Source organism: Tinamus guttatus, unplaced genomic scaffold (genome assembly GCF_059628265.1).
Source record: "Tinamus guttatus ecotype Peru unplaced genomic scaffold, ASM5962826v1 Tinamus_guttatus_pri_ptg000123l, whole genome shotgun sequence".
Classification (NCBI taxonomy): Eukaryota; Metazoa; Chordata; class Aves; order Tinamiformes; family Tinamidae; genus Tinamus; species Tinamus guttatus.
The window spans coordinates 2,018,906-2,036,937 of NW_028288657.1; the positions used below are offsets into that span (position 1 = coordinate 2,018,906).

At 52.0% G+C, this 18,032-nt stretch overlaps 2 protein-coding genes across 4 annotated transcripts; both read left to right on the forward strand.

Moving 5' to 3' along the window:
* The first annotated feature begins 1,335 nt into the window (after positions 1–1,335).
* RAB11FIP1 (RAB11 family interacting protein 1) lies at positions 1,336–11,494 on the forward strand. Of its 3 annotated transcripts, none has more exons than XM_088521444.1 (6): positions 1,336–1,674; positions 5,071–5,513; positions 5,814–6,606; positions 7,545–9,413; positions 10,124–10,229; positions 11,146–11,494. In XM_088521444.1, exons 1-6 carry the CDS (start codon positions 1,340–1,342, stop codon positions 11,362–11,364), a joined length of 3,765 nt encoding a protein of 1,254 aa, XP_088377570.1. In that variant the 5' UTR covers positions 1,336–1,339; the 3' UTR covers positions 11,365–11,494. The 3 variants fall into 3 exon arrangements, with proteins under 3 accessions (XP_088377570.1, XP_088377572.1, XP_088377573.1); XM_088521446.1 differs by having other exon boundaries at positions 9,255–9,413; XM_088521447.1 differs by lacking the exon at positions 7,545–9,413.
* A 3,399-nt stretch (positions 11,495–14,893) lies between these two features.
* BRF2 (BRF2 general transcription factor IIIB subunit) lies at positions 14,894–16,893 on the forward strand. Its single transcript, XM_088521458.1, is given in 5 exon segments — positions 14,894–15,042; positions 15,121–15,180; positions 15,715–16,036; positions 16,225–16,351; positions 16,353–16,893. Coding segments are annotated over 5 exon segments (1,194 nt in total). The 5' UTR covers positions 14,894–14,897; the 3' UTR covers position 16,893.
* Positions 16,894–18,032: the final 1,139 nt, after the last annotated feature.

Consider the following 18,032-nt stretch of genomic DNA (forward strand, 5'->3'; position numbering starts at 1 on the left):
TCTGCACACACCTACACACCCTAGTACCCCCAATACACCCCCAGGACACCCCAACACCCCCACCCCGTACACCAGCACACACCAGCACACACCCCGGTACTCCCAGGACACCCCAGAACACCCCAACACCTCCCTGTACACCTCTGCACACACCAGCGCACACCTACACACCCCAGGACCCCCAGAACACCCCAACAACCCCCTGTACACCTCAGCACGCATCCACATGCCCCAGTACCCCCAATACACCCCAGGACACCCCAACACCCCACGTACACCTCAGCACACGCCCACACACCACAGTACCCTCGATATACCCCAACACTCCCCTGTACACCTCAGCACACACCCCAGCACCCCCGGACACTCCAACCCCCTCCCCGTACACCCCAGCACCCCCTGTACTCCTCTGTGCACACCCACATGCCCCAGTACCCCCAATACACCCCAGGACACCCCAACAACCCCACGTACACCTCAGCACATACCCACACACCCCAGCACCCCCAGGACACCCCAACACCCCCCTGTACACCCCAGCACCCCCGTACACCTCAGCACACACCCACACACCCCAGTACCCCCAATACACCCCAGGACACCCCAACAACCCCACGTACACCCCAGCACATACCCACACACCCCAGCACCCCCAGGACACCCCAACACCCCCCTGTACACCCCAACAAACCCCTGTACACCTCAGCACGCATCCACATGCCCCAGTACCCCCAATACACCCCAGGACACCCCAACACCCCACGTACACCTCAGCATACACCCACACACCCCAGTACCCCCAATACACCCCAGGACACCCCAACAACCCCACGTACACCTCAGCACACACCCACACACCCCAGCACCCCCAGGACACCCCAACACCCCCCTGTACACCCCAGCACCCCTGTACACCTCAGCACGCATCCACATGCCCCAGTACCCCCAATACACCCCAGGACACCCCAACAACCCCACGTACACCTCAGCACATACCCCAGCACCCCCAATACACCCCAACACCCCCCGCACACCCCAGCACTCCCGCACCCCTCCGCGCACACCCGCCGCCCCGCCCACACTCTTGCCCCGCCCCCTCGCTCACATCGCCCCGCCCCCTCGCCCACCTCGCACCGCCCCCTCGCTCACCTCGCACCGCCCAACGGCCCCGCAGGCCCCGCCCAACGGCCCCGCAGGCCCCGCCCCCGGCCCCGCCCAGGTCTCGCGAGAGCGGCGCGTGAGGGCGGGCGGCGGCGCCGCCTCAGAGCGGCCGCGGCGGCGGCAGCGGCAGCGGCAGCAGTGGGAGGCGCCGCTCGGGGCAGCCCCGCTCGGCTCCGCCATGGAGGCGCCGGGCTGGGTGCCCACGCACGTGCAGGTGACCGTGCTGCGGGCACGGGGGCTCCGCTCCAAGGCGGCGGCGGGCGGCGGCGGCAGCGACGCGTACGCCGTGATGGCGCTGGGCCGCGAGAAGTTCTGCACGTCGGTGGCCGAGCGGTGCCAGGGCCGGCCCGAGTGGCGCGAGGAGGCCGCCTTCGAGCTGGCGCCGCCGCCGCGCGCCGCCGCGCTGCGCCTCACCGTGCTGCACCGCGCCCTCGTGGGCCTCGACAAGTTCCTGGGCCGCGCCGAGGTGGACGTGGCGGCCCTGCGCGACGGCGGCGCCCGGCGACACTGCGAGTGAGCCCCGGGGGGGCCCTACGGGACTGCGTGTGGGGAGGCTGGGGGTCTCTGTGGGGCCTGGGGGAGCTGCGGGGTCAAGGGGGGGAGCTGGGGGTCTCTGTGGGGCTAGGAGGACAGCAGGAGGGTCTGGGTGGCGCTGGGAGGCCTCTGTAGGGCTGGGGGGCACTGTGGGCTATTAGAGGGTCTGTGTGGGGCCGGGGGCCCCTATGGGACTGGGTGTGGGGGTGTTAAATGTCCTTGTGGGACCTGGGAGAGCTGCAGGGTCAAGGAGGGGAGCTGGGGGTCTCTGTGGGGCCTGGGAGAGCTGTGGGGTCAAGGGAGGGAGCTGGGGGTCTCTATGGGGCTGGATGGGGGGGATGGACCAAGTGGGGGTCTGTGTGGGACTGGAGGAGCAGCAGAGGGGTCTGAATGGGGTTGGAGGGCCTCTGTAGGGCTGGGGGAGTCAAGGGGGCTATTAGGGGGTTTGTGTGGGGCTGGGTGGGAGGGATGGGAAGAGCTGAGGGGTCTCTGTGGGGCCAAGGGAGGAGCTGGGGTCTGTGTGGGACCTGGAGGAGGGGACTTGGGGAAGTAGGGGGGCTGTGGGCTCCTGGGGGGCCTGTGTGGGGCTGGGGAGGGGGAGTCAAGGGGCCTGGTGGGTCCTCGTGGGCTGTTAGGGGGCCTGTGGGGCAGAGGGGTGATGTGTGTGGGGGCTGGGGGGACATGTAGGGAGTCAGAGGGGTGTTTTTGGGGTCTGTGTGGGGCTGGGGAGAGGGGGTCTGTGTGACTCAGCAAAGTGGGGTAACATCAGGGGCCAACTGGGTGCTGTGGAGCCCCGTTGTGCTTGTGGGGCAGGTGCCGGGTGTGACAGGGACCCCTGTGCCCCATGGACACCCCAGGGTGGTGATAGGGGCCCATGGGCTCCATAGAGGGTAGCCCAGGGGCAGGGTCCCCTCAGCCCCCCAAGCCACCCGTCCCCACCTGCTCTGGATTGGGCTGTTGCCTTTTGTGGGACGGCCCTGGCCGTGCTCGAGTTTCCTCTTAAAATATTGATGTGTGAGTGGGGCCAGCCTGCGCTCGGAGCAGCAGTGGTGACTAAAGCAGCTCGGAAGGAGAAGGAAAGTCCCACGCGAGCCGGCTCTTTAGTTTCCTCTTAATAAACACGTTGCTGGTTTGTGGCTAAGAACAGATAATTCAGCATTATGCGGATTCGCTGAACTATTGTTTGCGAGGTACCAAATCGGGAGAGTTTTCCTGCAATTCCCAGCTCCAGGTCTGCGTCACCTCTTGCCGCCGACGCTTTTGGGTTGCATTAAAATCCGTAGGGAAGGTTGTTGGGACTGCTTTGCTATGAGGTGTGTTTGTAACGTGAGTCACCTTCCTCTCCCAGCTCACCTGAGCAGAACCAGGCGTTAACAGCAGCTTGGCCCAGGTCAAGGTGCGCGTTGGTCCTTGATGAAGCCGACTAATGCTGCTCGAGACGTCTTAATTACGACGCAGCTCTCATTACAGGCTGCTGGGCATTAATGTGTTTACAACGTGGGGCCTAATGCGCTGTCAGTCATCAAAGTTAAGGCTGGAGGCAGCCCCGTGAGGCTCCATCCGGGCTGTTTTCTTTCTGTCTGAGCCAAAAGCTAATTGAGGAATCGCTCCCTCCTTTTCTGCTCGAAGCCCTTTCTGTCATTATGTAGTTGCTGTGATGGCCAATAGTCATAAGGAGCTGGTTTTGTTTGGAAAATAAATGCGGGTTAATTACAGGCTGCATGTTAACGTAACAAATCCAGTTAATAAGGTTTTATGCCCAAATGCAGTATCGAAAAGGAAATGAGGAAAGTAATGCAGGTTCTCCTGAATTATTTTGACTTATTTCAAATGTGGGCTGAAGGAATTGTATATGCAGAGGATTCCTTTAGAGGATTTACTTGCAATTCACAAAATAATCCCATGTCTGTGAGCAATCCTAGACAGTCGTGTTGTGTTTAAATAGAAGTGTGGAGGCTTCTTTGAAACAGGAAGGCTGTGGGAGACTGTTGTACTCACGAGGTGACCTTTTAGAGTTACTTAAAGGTGTAGGAGCGATGTTCTGTTCGTGCAGGCGTAGCCTAAAGCTGCTAAAACTGAGCCTTAAGTGATTGAAAGAAATCTGTTTAAGCAGAAATAGTTTGCAGAATGCTGATTGCTTGCCAAAAGTCACTCATTTCATTCTGGAGTCGTGTGGCTGTTCCAAGGCTTGAAAATGCCAGTTGCTTATGATAAAAATATGTATTTTAAAGTTGCATATAATATTGGAAGGAGTTTTAGTAACATTATTTCCTTTCTGCAACTCAATTTTAAATGAATATAGTGGCATAATTCCTCTTAAAAATGCTGGCCATGTTAAAGTTAATTTTCTTGAACTATCTTCACACAATCTTAAGCTAATGCTTATTTACTTGAATTTACTCTTGGAGTAAACTACTCACTTTCATTGCCTCCCTTATACCTTCAAAGTATTGAGGTACAAATTAGATGGGGAGGTAGATTTGCCTGCTCTGGTTTCTTTATTGTAATTCAGTGGTTGCTGTGGGAGGAAAAACCCAGTATTTTCCAAGCTGCCTTTCCTATCAGCTCTGCGGAGTCAGGAATCTGCAGCTCCTGGCACGGGATAAACAAAGTGCTGGTAGATACTGTTGATAACTTTATTTTTTTTCATCTAGTTCTAATGTGGTTTGAATGCCATTAAGTAGAACATGTAGAGTGGTAATTGAGTAAGTGTAATAGCTGCACGCAGAGAATATTCTAGCAATTTAGATACCCCGATTTGCTCTCCCTTAATATTCTGAAACTATATTTCAGAAATGCTCGTGGTTCTGTCAGTAATGAATGTTGTTCCTGATGCCATCCAGTTATTAGTTCATTAAGGTAAATGAAAAGCCCCAGAAGTTCTGTGATGTGTTTTGGTTCTTGCCCTGTTGATAAGGGGTTTGGTAGCTAAAGAAACACTGAGATAGCAGCTGAAAAGACACTGGAATGAAAGGTATGAGGGTGTGGGATATGTGCTCAAGCTTTCTAGTAGCTGTGTCAGCTCTGAGGCCCCTTCTTACACACCCACTTCAAATTCTTAACCTCTCTGCATTTCGGGAAGGCAGACGAGTGCAGGAGAAGTGGTTTAGCTGAAGTATGTGGATTCGGTGTTAGGTGTCCTTTTTTATGCCTCTTCCTGGTTTGCATTAAAAAACAAATTTCACTAATAACTTTATGATGAGAAATTGTCATCTTTGGCATCTGGAATTGTATGATTGTGACCCATTTGTAAGAGGCACTTTGTTTTTTAAAGCGTAGGCTTATTTCATTCTTAAAACACAAATATCTGTTGCTCAAAATTCTTTGCACTTACCGAGCTCTTGTTTATATAATAATTACCCTTGCTTTTTGCAGATGGTATAAGCTGCGCTCCAAACCAGGGAAAAAGGAAAAGGAGAGAGGAGAGATTGAAGTGGATATCCAGTTTATGAGGAGCAACATGACAGCCAGTATGTTTGATTTGTCCATGAAGGACAAGCCTCGCTCCACGTTTGGCAAGCTCAAAGACAAGCTCAAAGGGAAGAGGAGCAGCGGCCTCTCTGACACAGCATCAGCGATCGTTCCGGGCACAAGTCACTCCCCGGCTGACAGCGAAGATGAATCCGTTGAGAAAGAAAAGAAGAAATTGAAATTCAAAACGCTCTTTTCCAAACCCGGTCTGCAAAAGACTTCTCTGTCCCAGTCCATGTCAGTCTTGCCTACGGTGCCGCCTGCAAAGGAGAAAGTTAGGCTTAGACCTAGTGACTTTCAGTCGAGATGGGACGATGAGGAATCCGAGATGTCTCCGACCTCGGACAGTGAGTATTTGTGCTTGTTGCACTGATCAAGTGCAAGCCTCTTTGTTTCCGCAGCTCTGCTTGCAGTTTTGACACTTTCTAAAATATTAGTTAGGTGCTGGTACAGTTTCAAGAGACCTCTAAGGTTTTTGCATAACTGAAAGGTATGTGTGAGATATACACTGAAGGGTTCCGGGGTAAGGGATCCAAAGATTTGGAAGCTGGAATCTTGTGATCAGCTGGGGAGTTGTGAAGTGCTGTGAATGCAGTAACGAATGGATGTTCTTTTGTCCTGAATGTCTCCGCATTTATTTTTTCTAGAAACCTTTAGAAACACCCTTGAAGAGAAGTCATCTCCTGTATCTAAATTTCATAAAATAACAACTTTGGACAGTAGACATCTCAACCAAATAACGACCGGCAATACCAAGAAAGAAGGTCTCTCTTTATTTGGTGGACTTAAATCTAAAAGCGATCCCGTTTCCAAATCTAGTTTGTGTATCAATGGCAGTCACGTTTACATGGAAGAGAACACCCCAAAGGACAACACTCCAGCCTCTTCCCCGTCCCCTCTCAACTTCAGGAGGAAGCAGCACTTTGCTTCAGAAGAGAACCTGGCTTCCAAATTTACAAAAGGACCTGAAGAGACGGGAAGAACATCTCCCAGCGGTGTTTTATCTGGGTCTGCATCACTGGAGACTTTTAAATCTATGACTTTACCATCATATAAATTGCTTAGCAGTGAGGATTACACAGAGACCCATGTTCCTCTGACTGTTGATGTTAAAGAGAGCAAAAAAACGGACAACAAAAAATCCGCCTTACTGTCTCTGGTCACAGGGAAAAAGGAAACGGTGAAAAACAGTGATGTTGAAAGTGTTCCAGACAGGACTTTGAAGGAGGAAGAAAACAAAGATTCAGAGGGGAAAAGTGAAAAAGAGACCAAACATCTTGAAATTCCAACAGATTTAAGCAAGGGAAATCCATTTGACAATAGTAATGAAGAAGAAATCTTCAAAAATAAGCAACCACTCAACCCTTTTGAAGAAGACCAGAAATCTGAAAAGGCTGCTGTATCGGCAAAAACAGCCCAGACTAAAGCTGTCAAACCAAGGTCAGTCCTGGTGGTTTGTGTTATTGATATAAATAGATAAGTGCAGGAGCTTTAACTGGACTGCTTGCACCTGAAGTTGTTGTGCTGTGTGCTTGTAGGGACTGTTCTTGGTAGAATATTCTTGGTTTTTTTAATGCTAGACATTGGGCACGTGGATAGCAGGTAGTAATTTGAGTTCTGTCAAAATAGGATGTTCCTCATAACTTCTGATGAAGTAGCAGCTCTTTCTGCTCGCAAATATCTTTTCAGTTATTACAGCAATAACTCTTCTCACTCTTATCTTTTGCAAAAACTAACATTCTGCCTAAACTGTGTGGTTTGGAACATGCTCAGGATTTGAAATACCAGTTCTAACATCTCTGTTTTTCTCTCCTGTGCTGTGGTCTTCAAAATAGTTAGTCTTGGAGCCCTTCTGCTTTTGGCATCATTCACAGCAACGTGAAGTACAGCTCGGAATTCGTACACGGAGGCTTTTTTGGAAATTCTGCTCTTGTGTCCTTCATATATGAGTGTGTGTTCTCACACGAGTGATCCTTCATATATAGATATATACACATACGTGTGTGTATATATGCAAGAACCAGTGTTCTACTAATATGGCTGTGTTGTATCTGTCTTTAACATCCTATTTTTGACTCTTCTTGCATTCAAATGCCTTGCATATGCATCTTTACTAATAAAACTGCTTGGCATGCAAAAGGAGATAGTTACTTATAAGCAGACAGCACAGTAATCCAGTTGTGCAATCTCTGCACCAGCAGTGTTCTGACATAAACCCAAGGTGATATAAACAATAATTTAAATATCATTAAGTCTGTTAGGCTCCTCTTGCAGTCTAATTCATCTCCGGTGTGTTAGGAATTGGAGTCTGGTGCTAAAGCTTGTCTGTTCCTGCCTTGTGTTGCAAGTGACATGCCAGTTTTTTGTCCCTTTTGCAGACTGGGCGTGACTTCAGAGGAGGAACCCAAAGCCACGCTTTCTATTTTTGCACCTGATTCCCTTTCTGCTTTCCTTTCTGCACGCCAGATCAGTAGTGACAATAATCCTTTTATTTCTAAAACGGGACAAAAAGTCCAAGTGCCAGACTCTGAAAATATTACTAGTTCCTCTGAGCCTCTTCCTCTTCCTGGTGCAGAGCTTTTGAGTAGCAAGAACCCCTTTATTTCAAAGTGGAGCAAGGAATCCGAAGCGCTGGATTCTGAAGGCGTTGCCACTCTCTCTTTACCTCCTCATCTTTCAGCTTCCGTTCCCAAAACATCTCTTTCCGTGCAGATTTCTAGTAATGGGAATAATCCTTTTACTTCTGAATGGGGACAGGGCTCCCAGGGTCAGGATTCTGAAAGCTCCAAAGCTTGTGCTTCCTCGGATCTCTCTTGGGCACCTTCTCTTTGTTCAGACTCTTATTTTAACAACAATAACCCCTTTGTGTGCAAGCTTGGGCAGGAACTAGATGCACCAGGTCTCGAAACAGTTGCTGGTTCTTCTCCTTTCTCGCTTCCTTGTGAGGAAGACTGTTCCTCAGCAGAAAATGTTGCTAATCCGGAACACTCTCTTCATGGGGCTTCGGGGAGCTCTTCAGACGTGGCTCTAATCAGTGATGTAAAGAGTATATCGAGCTCTTCACACCCCTATATTAGGGACACCAGCTGTCTTGCCTCTCTCTCAAAGTGTGGTGCTAATCTCTTACCTGAGAATGGTGCTGAACAGTCACCTCCTGCTAAGAACAGGCCAAAGGAGAAGCAGGAAACCTTTATCGAGAACAGAATGGAAGAACCTAAACCCATGTTAGACCCCGAAGCAGCTCCTGATACAAGTGACTCTCTGTGCCAAGTAGCACCTCCCAAACCAACCATGAGCATCTGCACGATTCCTTTCTGGATCAGGGGGCCTGACAGGGAGGCTCCTTCCGTGTCTGTCACACCAAAACCAGCACCAAGACTGTCTTTGGTGCTGAAGGTCCCTCAGACTGACGAGCTCAGTGGTGGTGTGTTACCTTCAGACAGCGATGCAAAATCTGCTGCTGGGCTTCCATTTCCCAACGAGGAGCCCTCAAGTGCTCACGGATGCGCCCCTGCCAATGGGTCATTAAAAACTGTCGCTCCACCGATAACCCTTAGAGGTAACAGCAGGCATTTAAAATATGAGGGGGAAGATTTATTTGGCACCCTTGCAAATTTGAAGTGTGCTATTCCGATTGCTGGAGATCATGGCTTGAAACGGGCCGGTCTTCCTGTTATTCCAGAGGGAGGCTCTGATGAAGAGCTGCTGGAAGACTCTCAGGAGGACCAAAATGATGATGCCGGCCTCTTGGAGGCTGGGAAACAGTCTGGAGATGTCATGGCTTTGAGCGAAGAGCTACAAGAGCATTCAGGAACTCTGCCTGCTAACGGAAGTGCCCCGGGTATTTGTAATTCTGCGCTACCTGCAAGCCTGGGTGTTTGCAGTGTAAATAAGGTAGCCCTCGTAGGTGTGACATCTCATTCCAGGGAGCCTAAGAGTCACTTTGAGAGACAGGAACTAAAAGTAAACGCTGGTGTCGATGAGAGTGCAGAGCGTGAGCTCCTCGAGCCTCCTGCTGCTTGTTCCTCTGTGTCTGGCTCTTCCCAGTCTTACTCTTCCTCTCCTTCCTTCCCTTCTCGCACACAAAGTGATAGAGCAGAGTCTCCAACAAAGCCAACAGCAGAGGGCTCCGCTGGTAAAGCCGAGAATTCCGGCAAGAGGAAACTCCTCCGGGCGTGGGTTTCACCCTCTGAAACGTATCCTAGCCAAACTCAGCAGGGTGGTGAGCCCCTGTCTCCTAAGCACAGGTGAGAGAATGTGGGAAATACCTGGAAGTGCCAGTGCTGGCTTGTGAGCCTTGCTTTTCCTTCCTGCGAGCACGGATCTGTCCTTCCCAGCTGCAGAAACTTATTTATTTTGCAGTGATGCACCATAACAACAACGCTACCTCTTAGGAGCTGCAGTAAATTTCCTCCCATATTAAATCTGGCCGTATAAATCCTCTTTGCATGGTTTTACCTAGATTCTTTTAGCAGTTTATGGCACCAGTTCAGCCAGTACAAAACAGAACTCGTGTTTGTTCCAGGACTGTAGAAGTATTTGGCATTTTGCAAGAAGCACAAACATGTCCTTGTGCATTAATGTTTAAGCCTGTTTAAAAGACCAAAGTAACTGCTCCTATGTATTGCCTTCTTGTGAAGACTGACCTTGTTTTTCTGTTATAACGTGCTTTTGGGATGGATTTCCTGTGTTACTGCATCCTTATCTTGGATGCCTTAAGTCAATAAAAACAGTGGAAAGAGAAGTGGAGTTTACCTTTATAAAGCCTGTAGTTTAAACAGAAATGCCTTGTCATACTGAGGCTGATTTTTTTTTTTTAATTGAGAGGTTACTTGAAATCTTCCCAATTTTCTTGCTATATTTGTTTTTAGTCAGTCGATCTTTTTTTAGCCAGAAGAGCTGTATAATGTCAGTGTGACATTGCCTAAATAACATGTCTTTTTCTTTATTCTTACAGGCTTCAGCCTGTGAAGCCCATGAATGCCATCACAAGCAAGTCTCAAGCTAAAAATACGAACGTCATCAGCGCTATGAATGACAAACTGCTTGAGATGAGCACAAAGGTATGGTAGAAAGCAACATTTTTTCTAAGCCCAGGCATTAAATTGAGCAAAGTTCATGTTTTTGTGGTAGTTTGTCTGAGCAGATGGAGAACACTGGTGATAGGGGCAGTTTTCAAATGGTTTTTCTGCAAATTAATCTATAATAGAGTCAAAGCCTCTTGTCTGAACAGGGAATTCTCAGTGGAGAGAACTGGGAAGTGCTTTTTAGGATATGTACAAGCTGTATAATTTGACAAAGGTTTTCTGCCAATTAGTCTTTTTTGGTGAGAGGGGTGGGGAGCATGATCTGTCTCCAGAGTTTCTTTTCTGTAAAGTGAGTAAAACTTTTTTGAAGGGAGAAAAGACTCCTAACTTAAAATTTGTATTGCAAAGAAGCACTTCTGGGTCCTCAGGGAAAAAAAAACACTGGATTCCATGATTGTCCAGGAGCTTTTGGGGGCGTTAGAAGGAGGTAGTACCAAAATAGCCCTAGTGCCTCCTCCTGGCATAAATGGAAAAGAAGAAGATGCAAGTTAAATATTAAACAAGTTTAAATGGGCATTTTTTTTTATGTGAATTGAAAACTTATAACTGGTGATGGCACATTCAGAAGTGCCCTTGATGTTGCAAGCACCTGAGCCTGTAGGCTGGGTTCTCACTACCCAACTAAGTGTTGCTTAGGTTCTGGTTCCGCATTTCAGAGCATGGCTTGACAAATTGACAGAAACTACTAAGAGTTGTCAGGTTTGCTTATAAATTGAAAGCAGATGTTTAGGGGAAACTGTCATGATATGATTTGCTACAAATTAAGGATGAAATTTGGGAGGACCGTTTGAATTTTTCTTGCTATTTAACCTGAATTTGGCTTTTGTAGTTTTTGGTGTGTTTTAAGCAATAGCAGGTGACCTACAGTGACTGTTTATCTTCTCTCTTGAAGAAATACAGTCCTTCGGATCCTGGCTATGCTTATGCTCAGTTAACCCACGACGAGCTGATCCAGCTGGTCTTGAAACAGAAGGACACGATTACCAAGAAGGAACTGCAGGTGCGTGAGCTCGAAGACTACATCGATAACCTGCTCGTCAGAGTGATGGAGGAAACCCCAAACATCCTGCGTGTTCCCACTTCGGGAAATAAAAAAGCTGGGAAGATATAAAAGTTCCCTGCACTTGGAACAAAGGACTGAATTCCAGCCCCTGGAGCTGGATTAATAAGGAGACAATGTGAAGTAGGTGGTACTGGAGCGCTGCCCACAGGAAATGACATTTTTCCTGTTTCTGACTTGAGCAACTCTCGGATTGATTTGTGGTTGTGTCAGGGCTTATGTATGGAATCCCCAGATGAAGTCAACTCATATTTATTTTTGGTATCTCTTTATTAATGGGAAGATTTAAGGAATCGAATCCGCAGGCTGATTGGGATAACAAAGCGGAAGGGGCCAGCAAGACACTGATGATCCTTTAGGAAGGTTTTTTTGTTTATTTCTTAGCAACTTTGATGATCAATTATTCTTTCCACACTGCAAGTTGTAGTGCAATGTAGCACTGGTACGGTAGAGTGTGAGGTTTTGCTTTGCTTTTCCAATGCCTTGGAATAAGGCTATTTGGGCTGCTTTTTAAAACCGTTTCTGCCCTAACAATTAGGAGCAAGTTAACCCTTAGTTTGGAAAGGAAACAAAACTAAATTACTGGCATAAACAAATACCGTTTCAAGGGTGTTCTCCAGGAAATATTAGTGACTTGGGCCAATGTGTAGTAAAATAGAAGCTATTATTTCTGGTACGTGTTTTTGGCCTATGTCTCTTGCTGTATGAAAGCTCTGATTATGGTACTATTCCATAGCAGTTTATTAATTCTAAATAGCTTGGGTTTTGGAACAGGGGCTTACCTTGGAGCAGCTTTCAGAGGTGATCGGTCCTGCAGTATTTTCTTCCTACATTCCATACATCTAAGGAAGGAAGCAGTTCACCCTCCCTTTGGGAGTCGGAATGCTCTCCAATCTGCTTTGGTTTTCTTTGTGGTTTGGAGTTCAGGAGAGGAGCACTTCAACGAGGCACGAGCCTGGCTGAATTGACTACTGACTTGTCACAAGACACTGAAAACTACTGGAAGCTTCTCAGATACTGTATTTTTGTAGTGAAGAGTAGTTAATATATTTGCCTAGAGATGTATACATTCTTTGGAAAATCCAGAAAGTGCCGTTAATTACATTTGTTACTGTAAACAGGCTAATTACCAAAGCGTGGTTCAGCAGTTGAAGGTTTTCTCATGCAGCTACTTCAAGGGAAGCTAGCGTTGAAATAAGCCTCTTGCTTTAAGCATTAAGAGTCTTACAAGACTCCAGGTACTTAATAGAGACGAATGCTGAATTATTTGAGCAGATGTCTTCAGTGAAGGGGTATCTTAGTTTTTTATTTTTACAATACTCCCTTCTGTGAATGAAGGGTCTGAAATGCAGATGTTTTTGCAGCAGCTACAGCTCTTGGCTGGTGGTTTTAATGGTACTAGCTGGCATTACTGCAAGCTGCTGCTCGTGCCTTGAAACAGGGAGGGAGATGAAACATTGGTTTCAGTTTCCTCCGTGTGCCTCGGTGGAGCTCTAGAAGGAAAGGGTTTTCCGGATGGTTGTCCATACCTCACTAATAAACCTGTCTTCTAGACTTTATTCCACAGCCTTCTGACTTTCTGGTTCAGAGAAACCAGCAGTGCCTTTGCACGGTTTGAAATCCAGCAGGATGATACCAGCAGCTGTAAGTAGACACGTGTTAAGCAAGAGTCAACTCTTGGTTTTTCTACTGGCCTTATTTTAAAATAATATGGGTACTACTTTGGCTGCTGCAATCACTGTGATGTTCTGTATAATGCTCTTGGGGTAACGTCTTGAGGAACCTTGCAGGGCTGATGCTGTGTGTTCCTCTTGGCAAGGGTTCATATCTTGACAATGATATGCAAGCACATAAAATAGTCTTAAAGATGAAGCCTTAAAACGTTAAAATCCCCTTTCTTGGTGGCTTTTTTGCCAGCTGTGACTTGGTCTCGTCACATGGACTCAAGTTTCCTGGCTCTTGCCCCACAGCTTGTTCTTTCCTGTGGTAACAGTCCTGTACGGGCCGTGTTTTTACTTAATAGCTGTGAAAATGCTGTACGAATCTTGTACCTCAATCTTTTAGTGGCAATTCTACTTAAACCCTTTCTTTGACGTGAAGGGTTTGGCATTTTATGTCCAACGAGATGCTTAACCTTGAGAGTGGTGACTTTGAGGCTTGAGAATCGAGTGTATTATTTTATTATTGAAGGATCCGAATGTATCTTTTCCTGTTTTTATACTGTCTGCTTTTAGCCTGGGTACCTCTTTGTTTTTAAATGACCTTTGGTTTTGTGGAACACTAAAATAAAAGTTATCTTAAATCCAGTGTTCTGTTCGCTTTGCCTTTTTTGGTAGTGATTTCTGAGCAAGCACTTCCAAAAAGTGGAGAGTGCTGCATAGGGAGATGGGGATGGAGCCGCGAATGCTGCTCAGTGGGAGCTTGTCCAGCTTCTCTTGTAGAAGGGATTTCTATATAAGCATATTTTTGTTTTTTAATTTATTTTTTTTAATTTATTTTGTATATGCATCAAAATCACTGTGTTTCTCCCTAATTCCTCCTGAAGGAGGTCTAAGATGTTTGTGTTCACCCTTCCTGCGTGTCCCCTTCTGGTGGCAGCCTGTGACCTAATGGTTTCACTCCAGAAAGGGGCTCCCTGGGCCACGTCGGGAAGGAGGATCTGCCGGATCCGAGCGTTGTCCGTGCGCAAAGCGGGTGAAAAGCTGCACCAACTCCTCATCCTCCAGGTATTTTTGGTTGGGTTCCACCCCTACGAGCAGTCCCAGCTCTGGGTAAACAGCTCGCGGGCTGGGGAAACCTGCTCGGCAGGGTGCGAATCCCGAGTTTCCGTGAAGCAGAAAGGGACCAAAGGGCTTTTGGCTTCGTTTAAGCCCCCAGGGGTAGCACTGGGCCCTCGGCCTCTGGTTGTGGTGGCCTTAAATGAGCTGCAGGGGATGGAAAGAAAGGAAGGGGCCGGGCGCTGCTGCCAGCTCCGCTTTGAGCCCCCGGCCTCTCGCTGCTGCCAGAGCCCTCAATGCCGCGGCCACGGTCCCGGTGGGATCAGGAGCCGCTCCGGAGCTCTTGCTCCTACTGGGGCTCCGATGAGACATGGTGCAGGGCCCGCAGGAGCTGGGGGGATGCTCTCAGTGCTGCTCTGGGAAGGCTTTTAGGGAAATTGTGAAGGGAAAACCTTCACAAACTGAAGGGAATTCGTGCAGCTGGCACCGCTTGCCTGGACCTCCTTGCTTCCCTTTGGAGCAAGCCGGGGGCTCTCCTGCGGGGCTGGGGGGGCGGCCCCGGTGCTCGCCGCCCCTGTCCCGCCTTGGGGCGGGCGGGAAGACACCGGCTTTCCAGGGCGCTTTTCCCTTGTTCCCGCCTCCCGCGCGCTGCGTGGGGAGAGAGGGGCGGAACGCGCGGAGGGGGCGGAACGCGCAGCTCGCAGGCGGCGCTTCCCCCCGGAATGGGCGGGGGGGCGGGCTGCGCCGCGCTGCCATTGGCCGGGGGGCGGGTTAGGCCGCGCTGCCATTGGCTGCGTGGCGCGGGTGCGCCGCTTGGCGCGGCCCCCCCAGCCGGCGGGCGCCATGGCGGGCACCATGGCGGGCGCCATGTCGCGGTGCCCGTCGTGCGGCTCCGCGGCGCTCGTGGAGGACGCGCACTACGCGCAGCAGCAGCTCGTGTGCGCCGCGTGCGGCTGCGTCCTCGCCGAGGGGCTGCTCACCACCACCTACAGCGACGAGGAGCAGCTCCGCGGTGCGGGCCCCGCGCCGCGGCCTCCCCGGGGCGCCCCGCGCCGCCCCGCCGGGCCCTGACGCGCCTTGTGTCCCGCAGAGGTGGCCTTCGCCCGGAGCACGGGGCAGCGGGAGCAGCAGAGCCGCTGCGTGCAGCGAGGTGAGGCCGGGACCGCCCGGGGTATGAGGGAATGGCCTTTCCCTACGGGTCGTTCCCTATGGGCCCCTTAGGAACGACCCCTAGGGAACAACCCCTTGGGAACGGCCCCTAGGGAAAGGCCGGGACTGGGCGAGCTGGGCCTGTTTAGTCTGGAGAAAAGGCTGCGAGGGGGTTTGATCAACGTGTCCGAGTACCTGAGGGGCGGTTGGAGGGAGGACGGGGCCAGGCTGTTCTCGGTGGTGGCCGGTGACAGGACGAGGGGTAACGGGTGTGAGCTGAAACGCAGGGAGTTTCATCTCCACATGACGAAGTTCATTGTGAGGGTGACGGAGCCCTGAACAGGCTGCGCGGAGAGGCTGTGGAGGCTCCTTCTGTGGAGACATTCCAAACCCTCCTGGATGCCACCCTGTGCTCTGGGTGTCCCTGCTGGCGCAGGGGTTGGACTGGATGATCCCTAGAGGTCCCTTCCAACCTCAGCCCTCCTGGGACTCTGTGTGTCCCGAGCTGCTCTGACACAGCTGCTCTTTCCCGCAGGCATCAAGCGCGTCCAGGACCTCTGCAAAGTGCTGCAGCTGCCACGGGTGCTGGAGGAGACGGCCGTGTCGTACGTGGAGCGCGCGCTCCGCCATCCCGCCTTCCGCCTGCTCGGCCTGGACAAGAAGGAGCTGCTGGGCGGCTGCTGCGTCCTCGTCGCGTGCCGGCAGCACGGCTGGCCCCTCAGCATGGGCACCGTCTGCGCGCTGCTCTACGCCAAGGCCGAGCTGTTCGCCGGCGTCTACCGGAGCCTGCAGACGGAGCTGGAGCTCTGCGTGCCCGCGCTGGGCCTGGCCGACCTGGTGAAGTCCCATCTCAACAGGTACCGCGGCGCCGAGCTGCCTGGGGCTCTGCGTTCGGCACCGACGCGGTCGAAGGCAGAGGTCGCTGGGGCCGTTTTGGGACAGCACTTGGAGGTTTTGAGGGCTTTGGCTCAACCCTCCCTGCGGGCAGCCGGGCCTGACGCTTCCCCGCGCTCCGACGCCCTCGGCCAACTCCGCTCTCCTGCAGTTTCAGGCTGCTCCAGCCCGCGGCCGACGTCCCGGCCCCGTTTGCGGAGGACAAGGAGAAGCTGGTGGCGCGGACGCTGCAGGTCGTGGAGCTGGCCGGCGACACGTGGCTCGTGACGGGCCGCCACCCCCGTGCCCGTGGTCACCGCCGCCGCCTTCCTGGCGTGGCAGTCGCTGCGGCCGGCCGCGCGCCTCGCGTGCACCTTGGGGCGCTTCTGCAAGCTGGCCGGGGTGGAGCTGCCGCCGCCGGCCCGCCTGCGGCTCCAGGAGCTCCACGACGTCCTGCTGCGGATGGCGTCGCAGCTCGCCTGGCTGCGCGTGTTGAAGGTGGACAAGAAGACGGCCGTGAAGCACCTCGGCGACCTCCTGCAGCACCGCATCTTCCTGCTGAAGAAGGCCTTCCGCGCCGCGGATGAGGAGGAGCCGGGAGCGCCGCGGGATGCGGGAGGGCAGGAGCCGGAGCAGGTGAGTCCGTCGGAGCGGGAGCCGCGGCCGCCCTTGCTGCCGCCCTGCCTCGTCAAGCCGCGGAAGAGGCTCCGCACGGCAGCGCCCAGCGCCTCCGAGCTGGCCGTCACCGGCGACGAGCCCATCTCCGACGGCGAGATCGAGCAGTACCTGCGGGGCCGGGAGGAGGCGCGGGCCTTCGGCAGGGCCAAGGCCTGGAAGTGACCGCGGGGGTGACCGAGACGCTGTCGCCGCCAGGACGATCCGAGGGGCAGCGTGGGGCTCTCAAACAGCCTCGTGTTGCCCGTCCTCGTCCCCGCACGGTCAGGGCCCTGTCACCGCCTCCGTGTGGGGCACGGGGAAGTGGCAGGGGTCGTTCCTGTGGTTTGGGAGGGAGGGATGTGGAGGTGCCCGCGGTGCCTGGGGGTACCCGGCTCTTCCTTATCGCACGGTAACGTGTCGGGGAAGGCAGAGGGTCCCAGCCCCGCTGTTGGCACCCGTTTTCTGGAGCTCAGGGCAGCGATCTGCAGGGTTGTGTTGGACGTCCCCTGCTTTGGCAGGAGAGGAGGGAGGATTTGGGAGTGGACACAAGGGGGCCTCGCAGTTTGTTGCTCCGTTTTTGGACCTCTGAGCGCTCCCCTCCTCCTGGATAGAGGAGGAGGAACGTTAAGTTCTGCTCAGCTCAGAGTAACTCAATAAAACAGCGACCGACCTCGGTGTACCCAAGGGTCTCTTGTATTGGAGTGGCAAAGTCCGCAAGAAAGCGCGGTAGATCTTGGCAGATCTGCAAATCTTTAATATATTAAACAAAACATATCTTGCTGGAAACATTCTATTCATATAAAAATGCAAAAAGACCCCTTAAAAACATTTCTTTGGCATATCTCCCCCTCCCGCCCCCACGTATATTGCAAGAAGCTCTCTGCTGATATGTCGTTTGCTTGTAATGTAAACAGACAACGTGTAATTAGGAATACAAAGCTTTTTAGATAATACTGTCACAGTGCAGCAAGCGCGTACAACAACGGGGCGCCGTCACGCTCCGGGGTGTATTAAATACAAGGCGGGATAAAGCGCGGGGCGCTACGCGGTCCGTGGGCCGGGAAAGGGTCTGGAGCCGGTTGCTGCGGGCGGGAGAAGGGTCGGGATTTGCCTTGGGCTGCAGCAGCTCCGGGCTCTGCTGCAGGGATGGCCCCGGCGGCCGCTCTCGCTGATCCTCGGAAAGCCCTCGGGAGGTAGGTGAGCGCTTGGGAGCGGGGAAGGAGGGAGGAAGGACTCGCCTCGAGGCCCCTTTTCCCGGCATTCCCTAAAATAACCCCGTGTGGCTCCCCGGGATGCCCCTCGAGGCTTGGCCTGCCGCTGTTC

Excerpts from the sequence above, each read along its gene's own strand:
- RAB11FIP1 (XM_088521444.1), top strand. The coding sequence starts at position 1,340 with ATGGAGGCGCCGGGCTGGGTGCCCACGCACGTGCAGGTGACCGTGCTG. Across the intron at positions 1,675-5,070 it reads GGCGCCCGGCGACACTGCGA|ATGGTATAAGCTGCGCTCCA; the intron begins GTGAGCCCCGGG and ends TGCTTTTTGCAG. Across the intron at positions 10,230-11,145 it reads TGCTTGAGATGAGCACAAAG|AAATACAGTCCTTCGGATCC; the intron begins GTATGGTAGAAA and ends TCTCTCTTGAAG.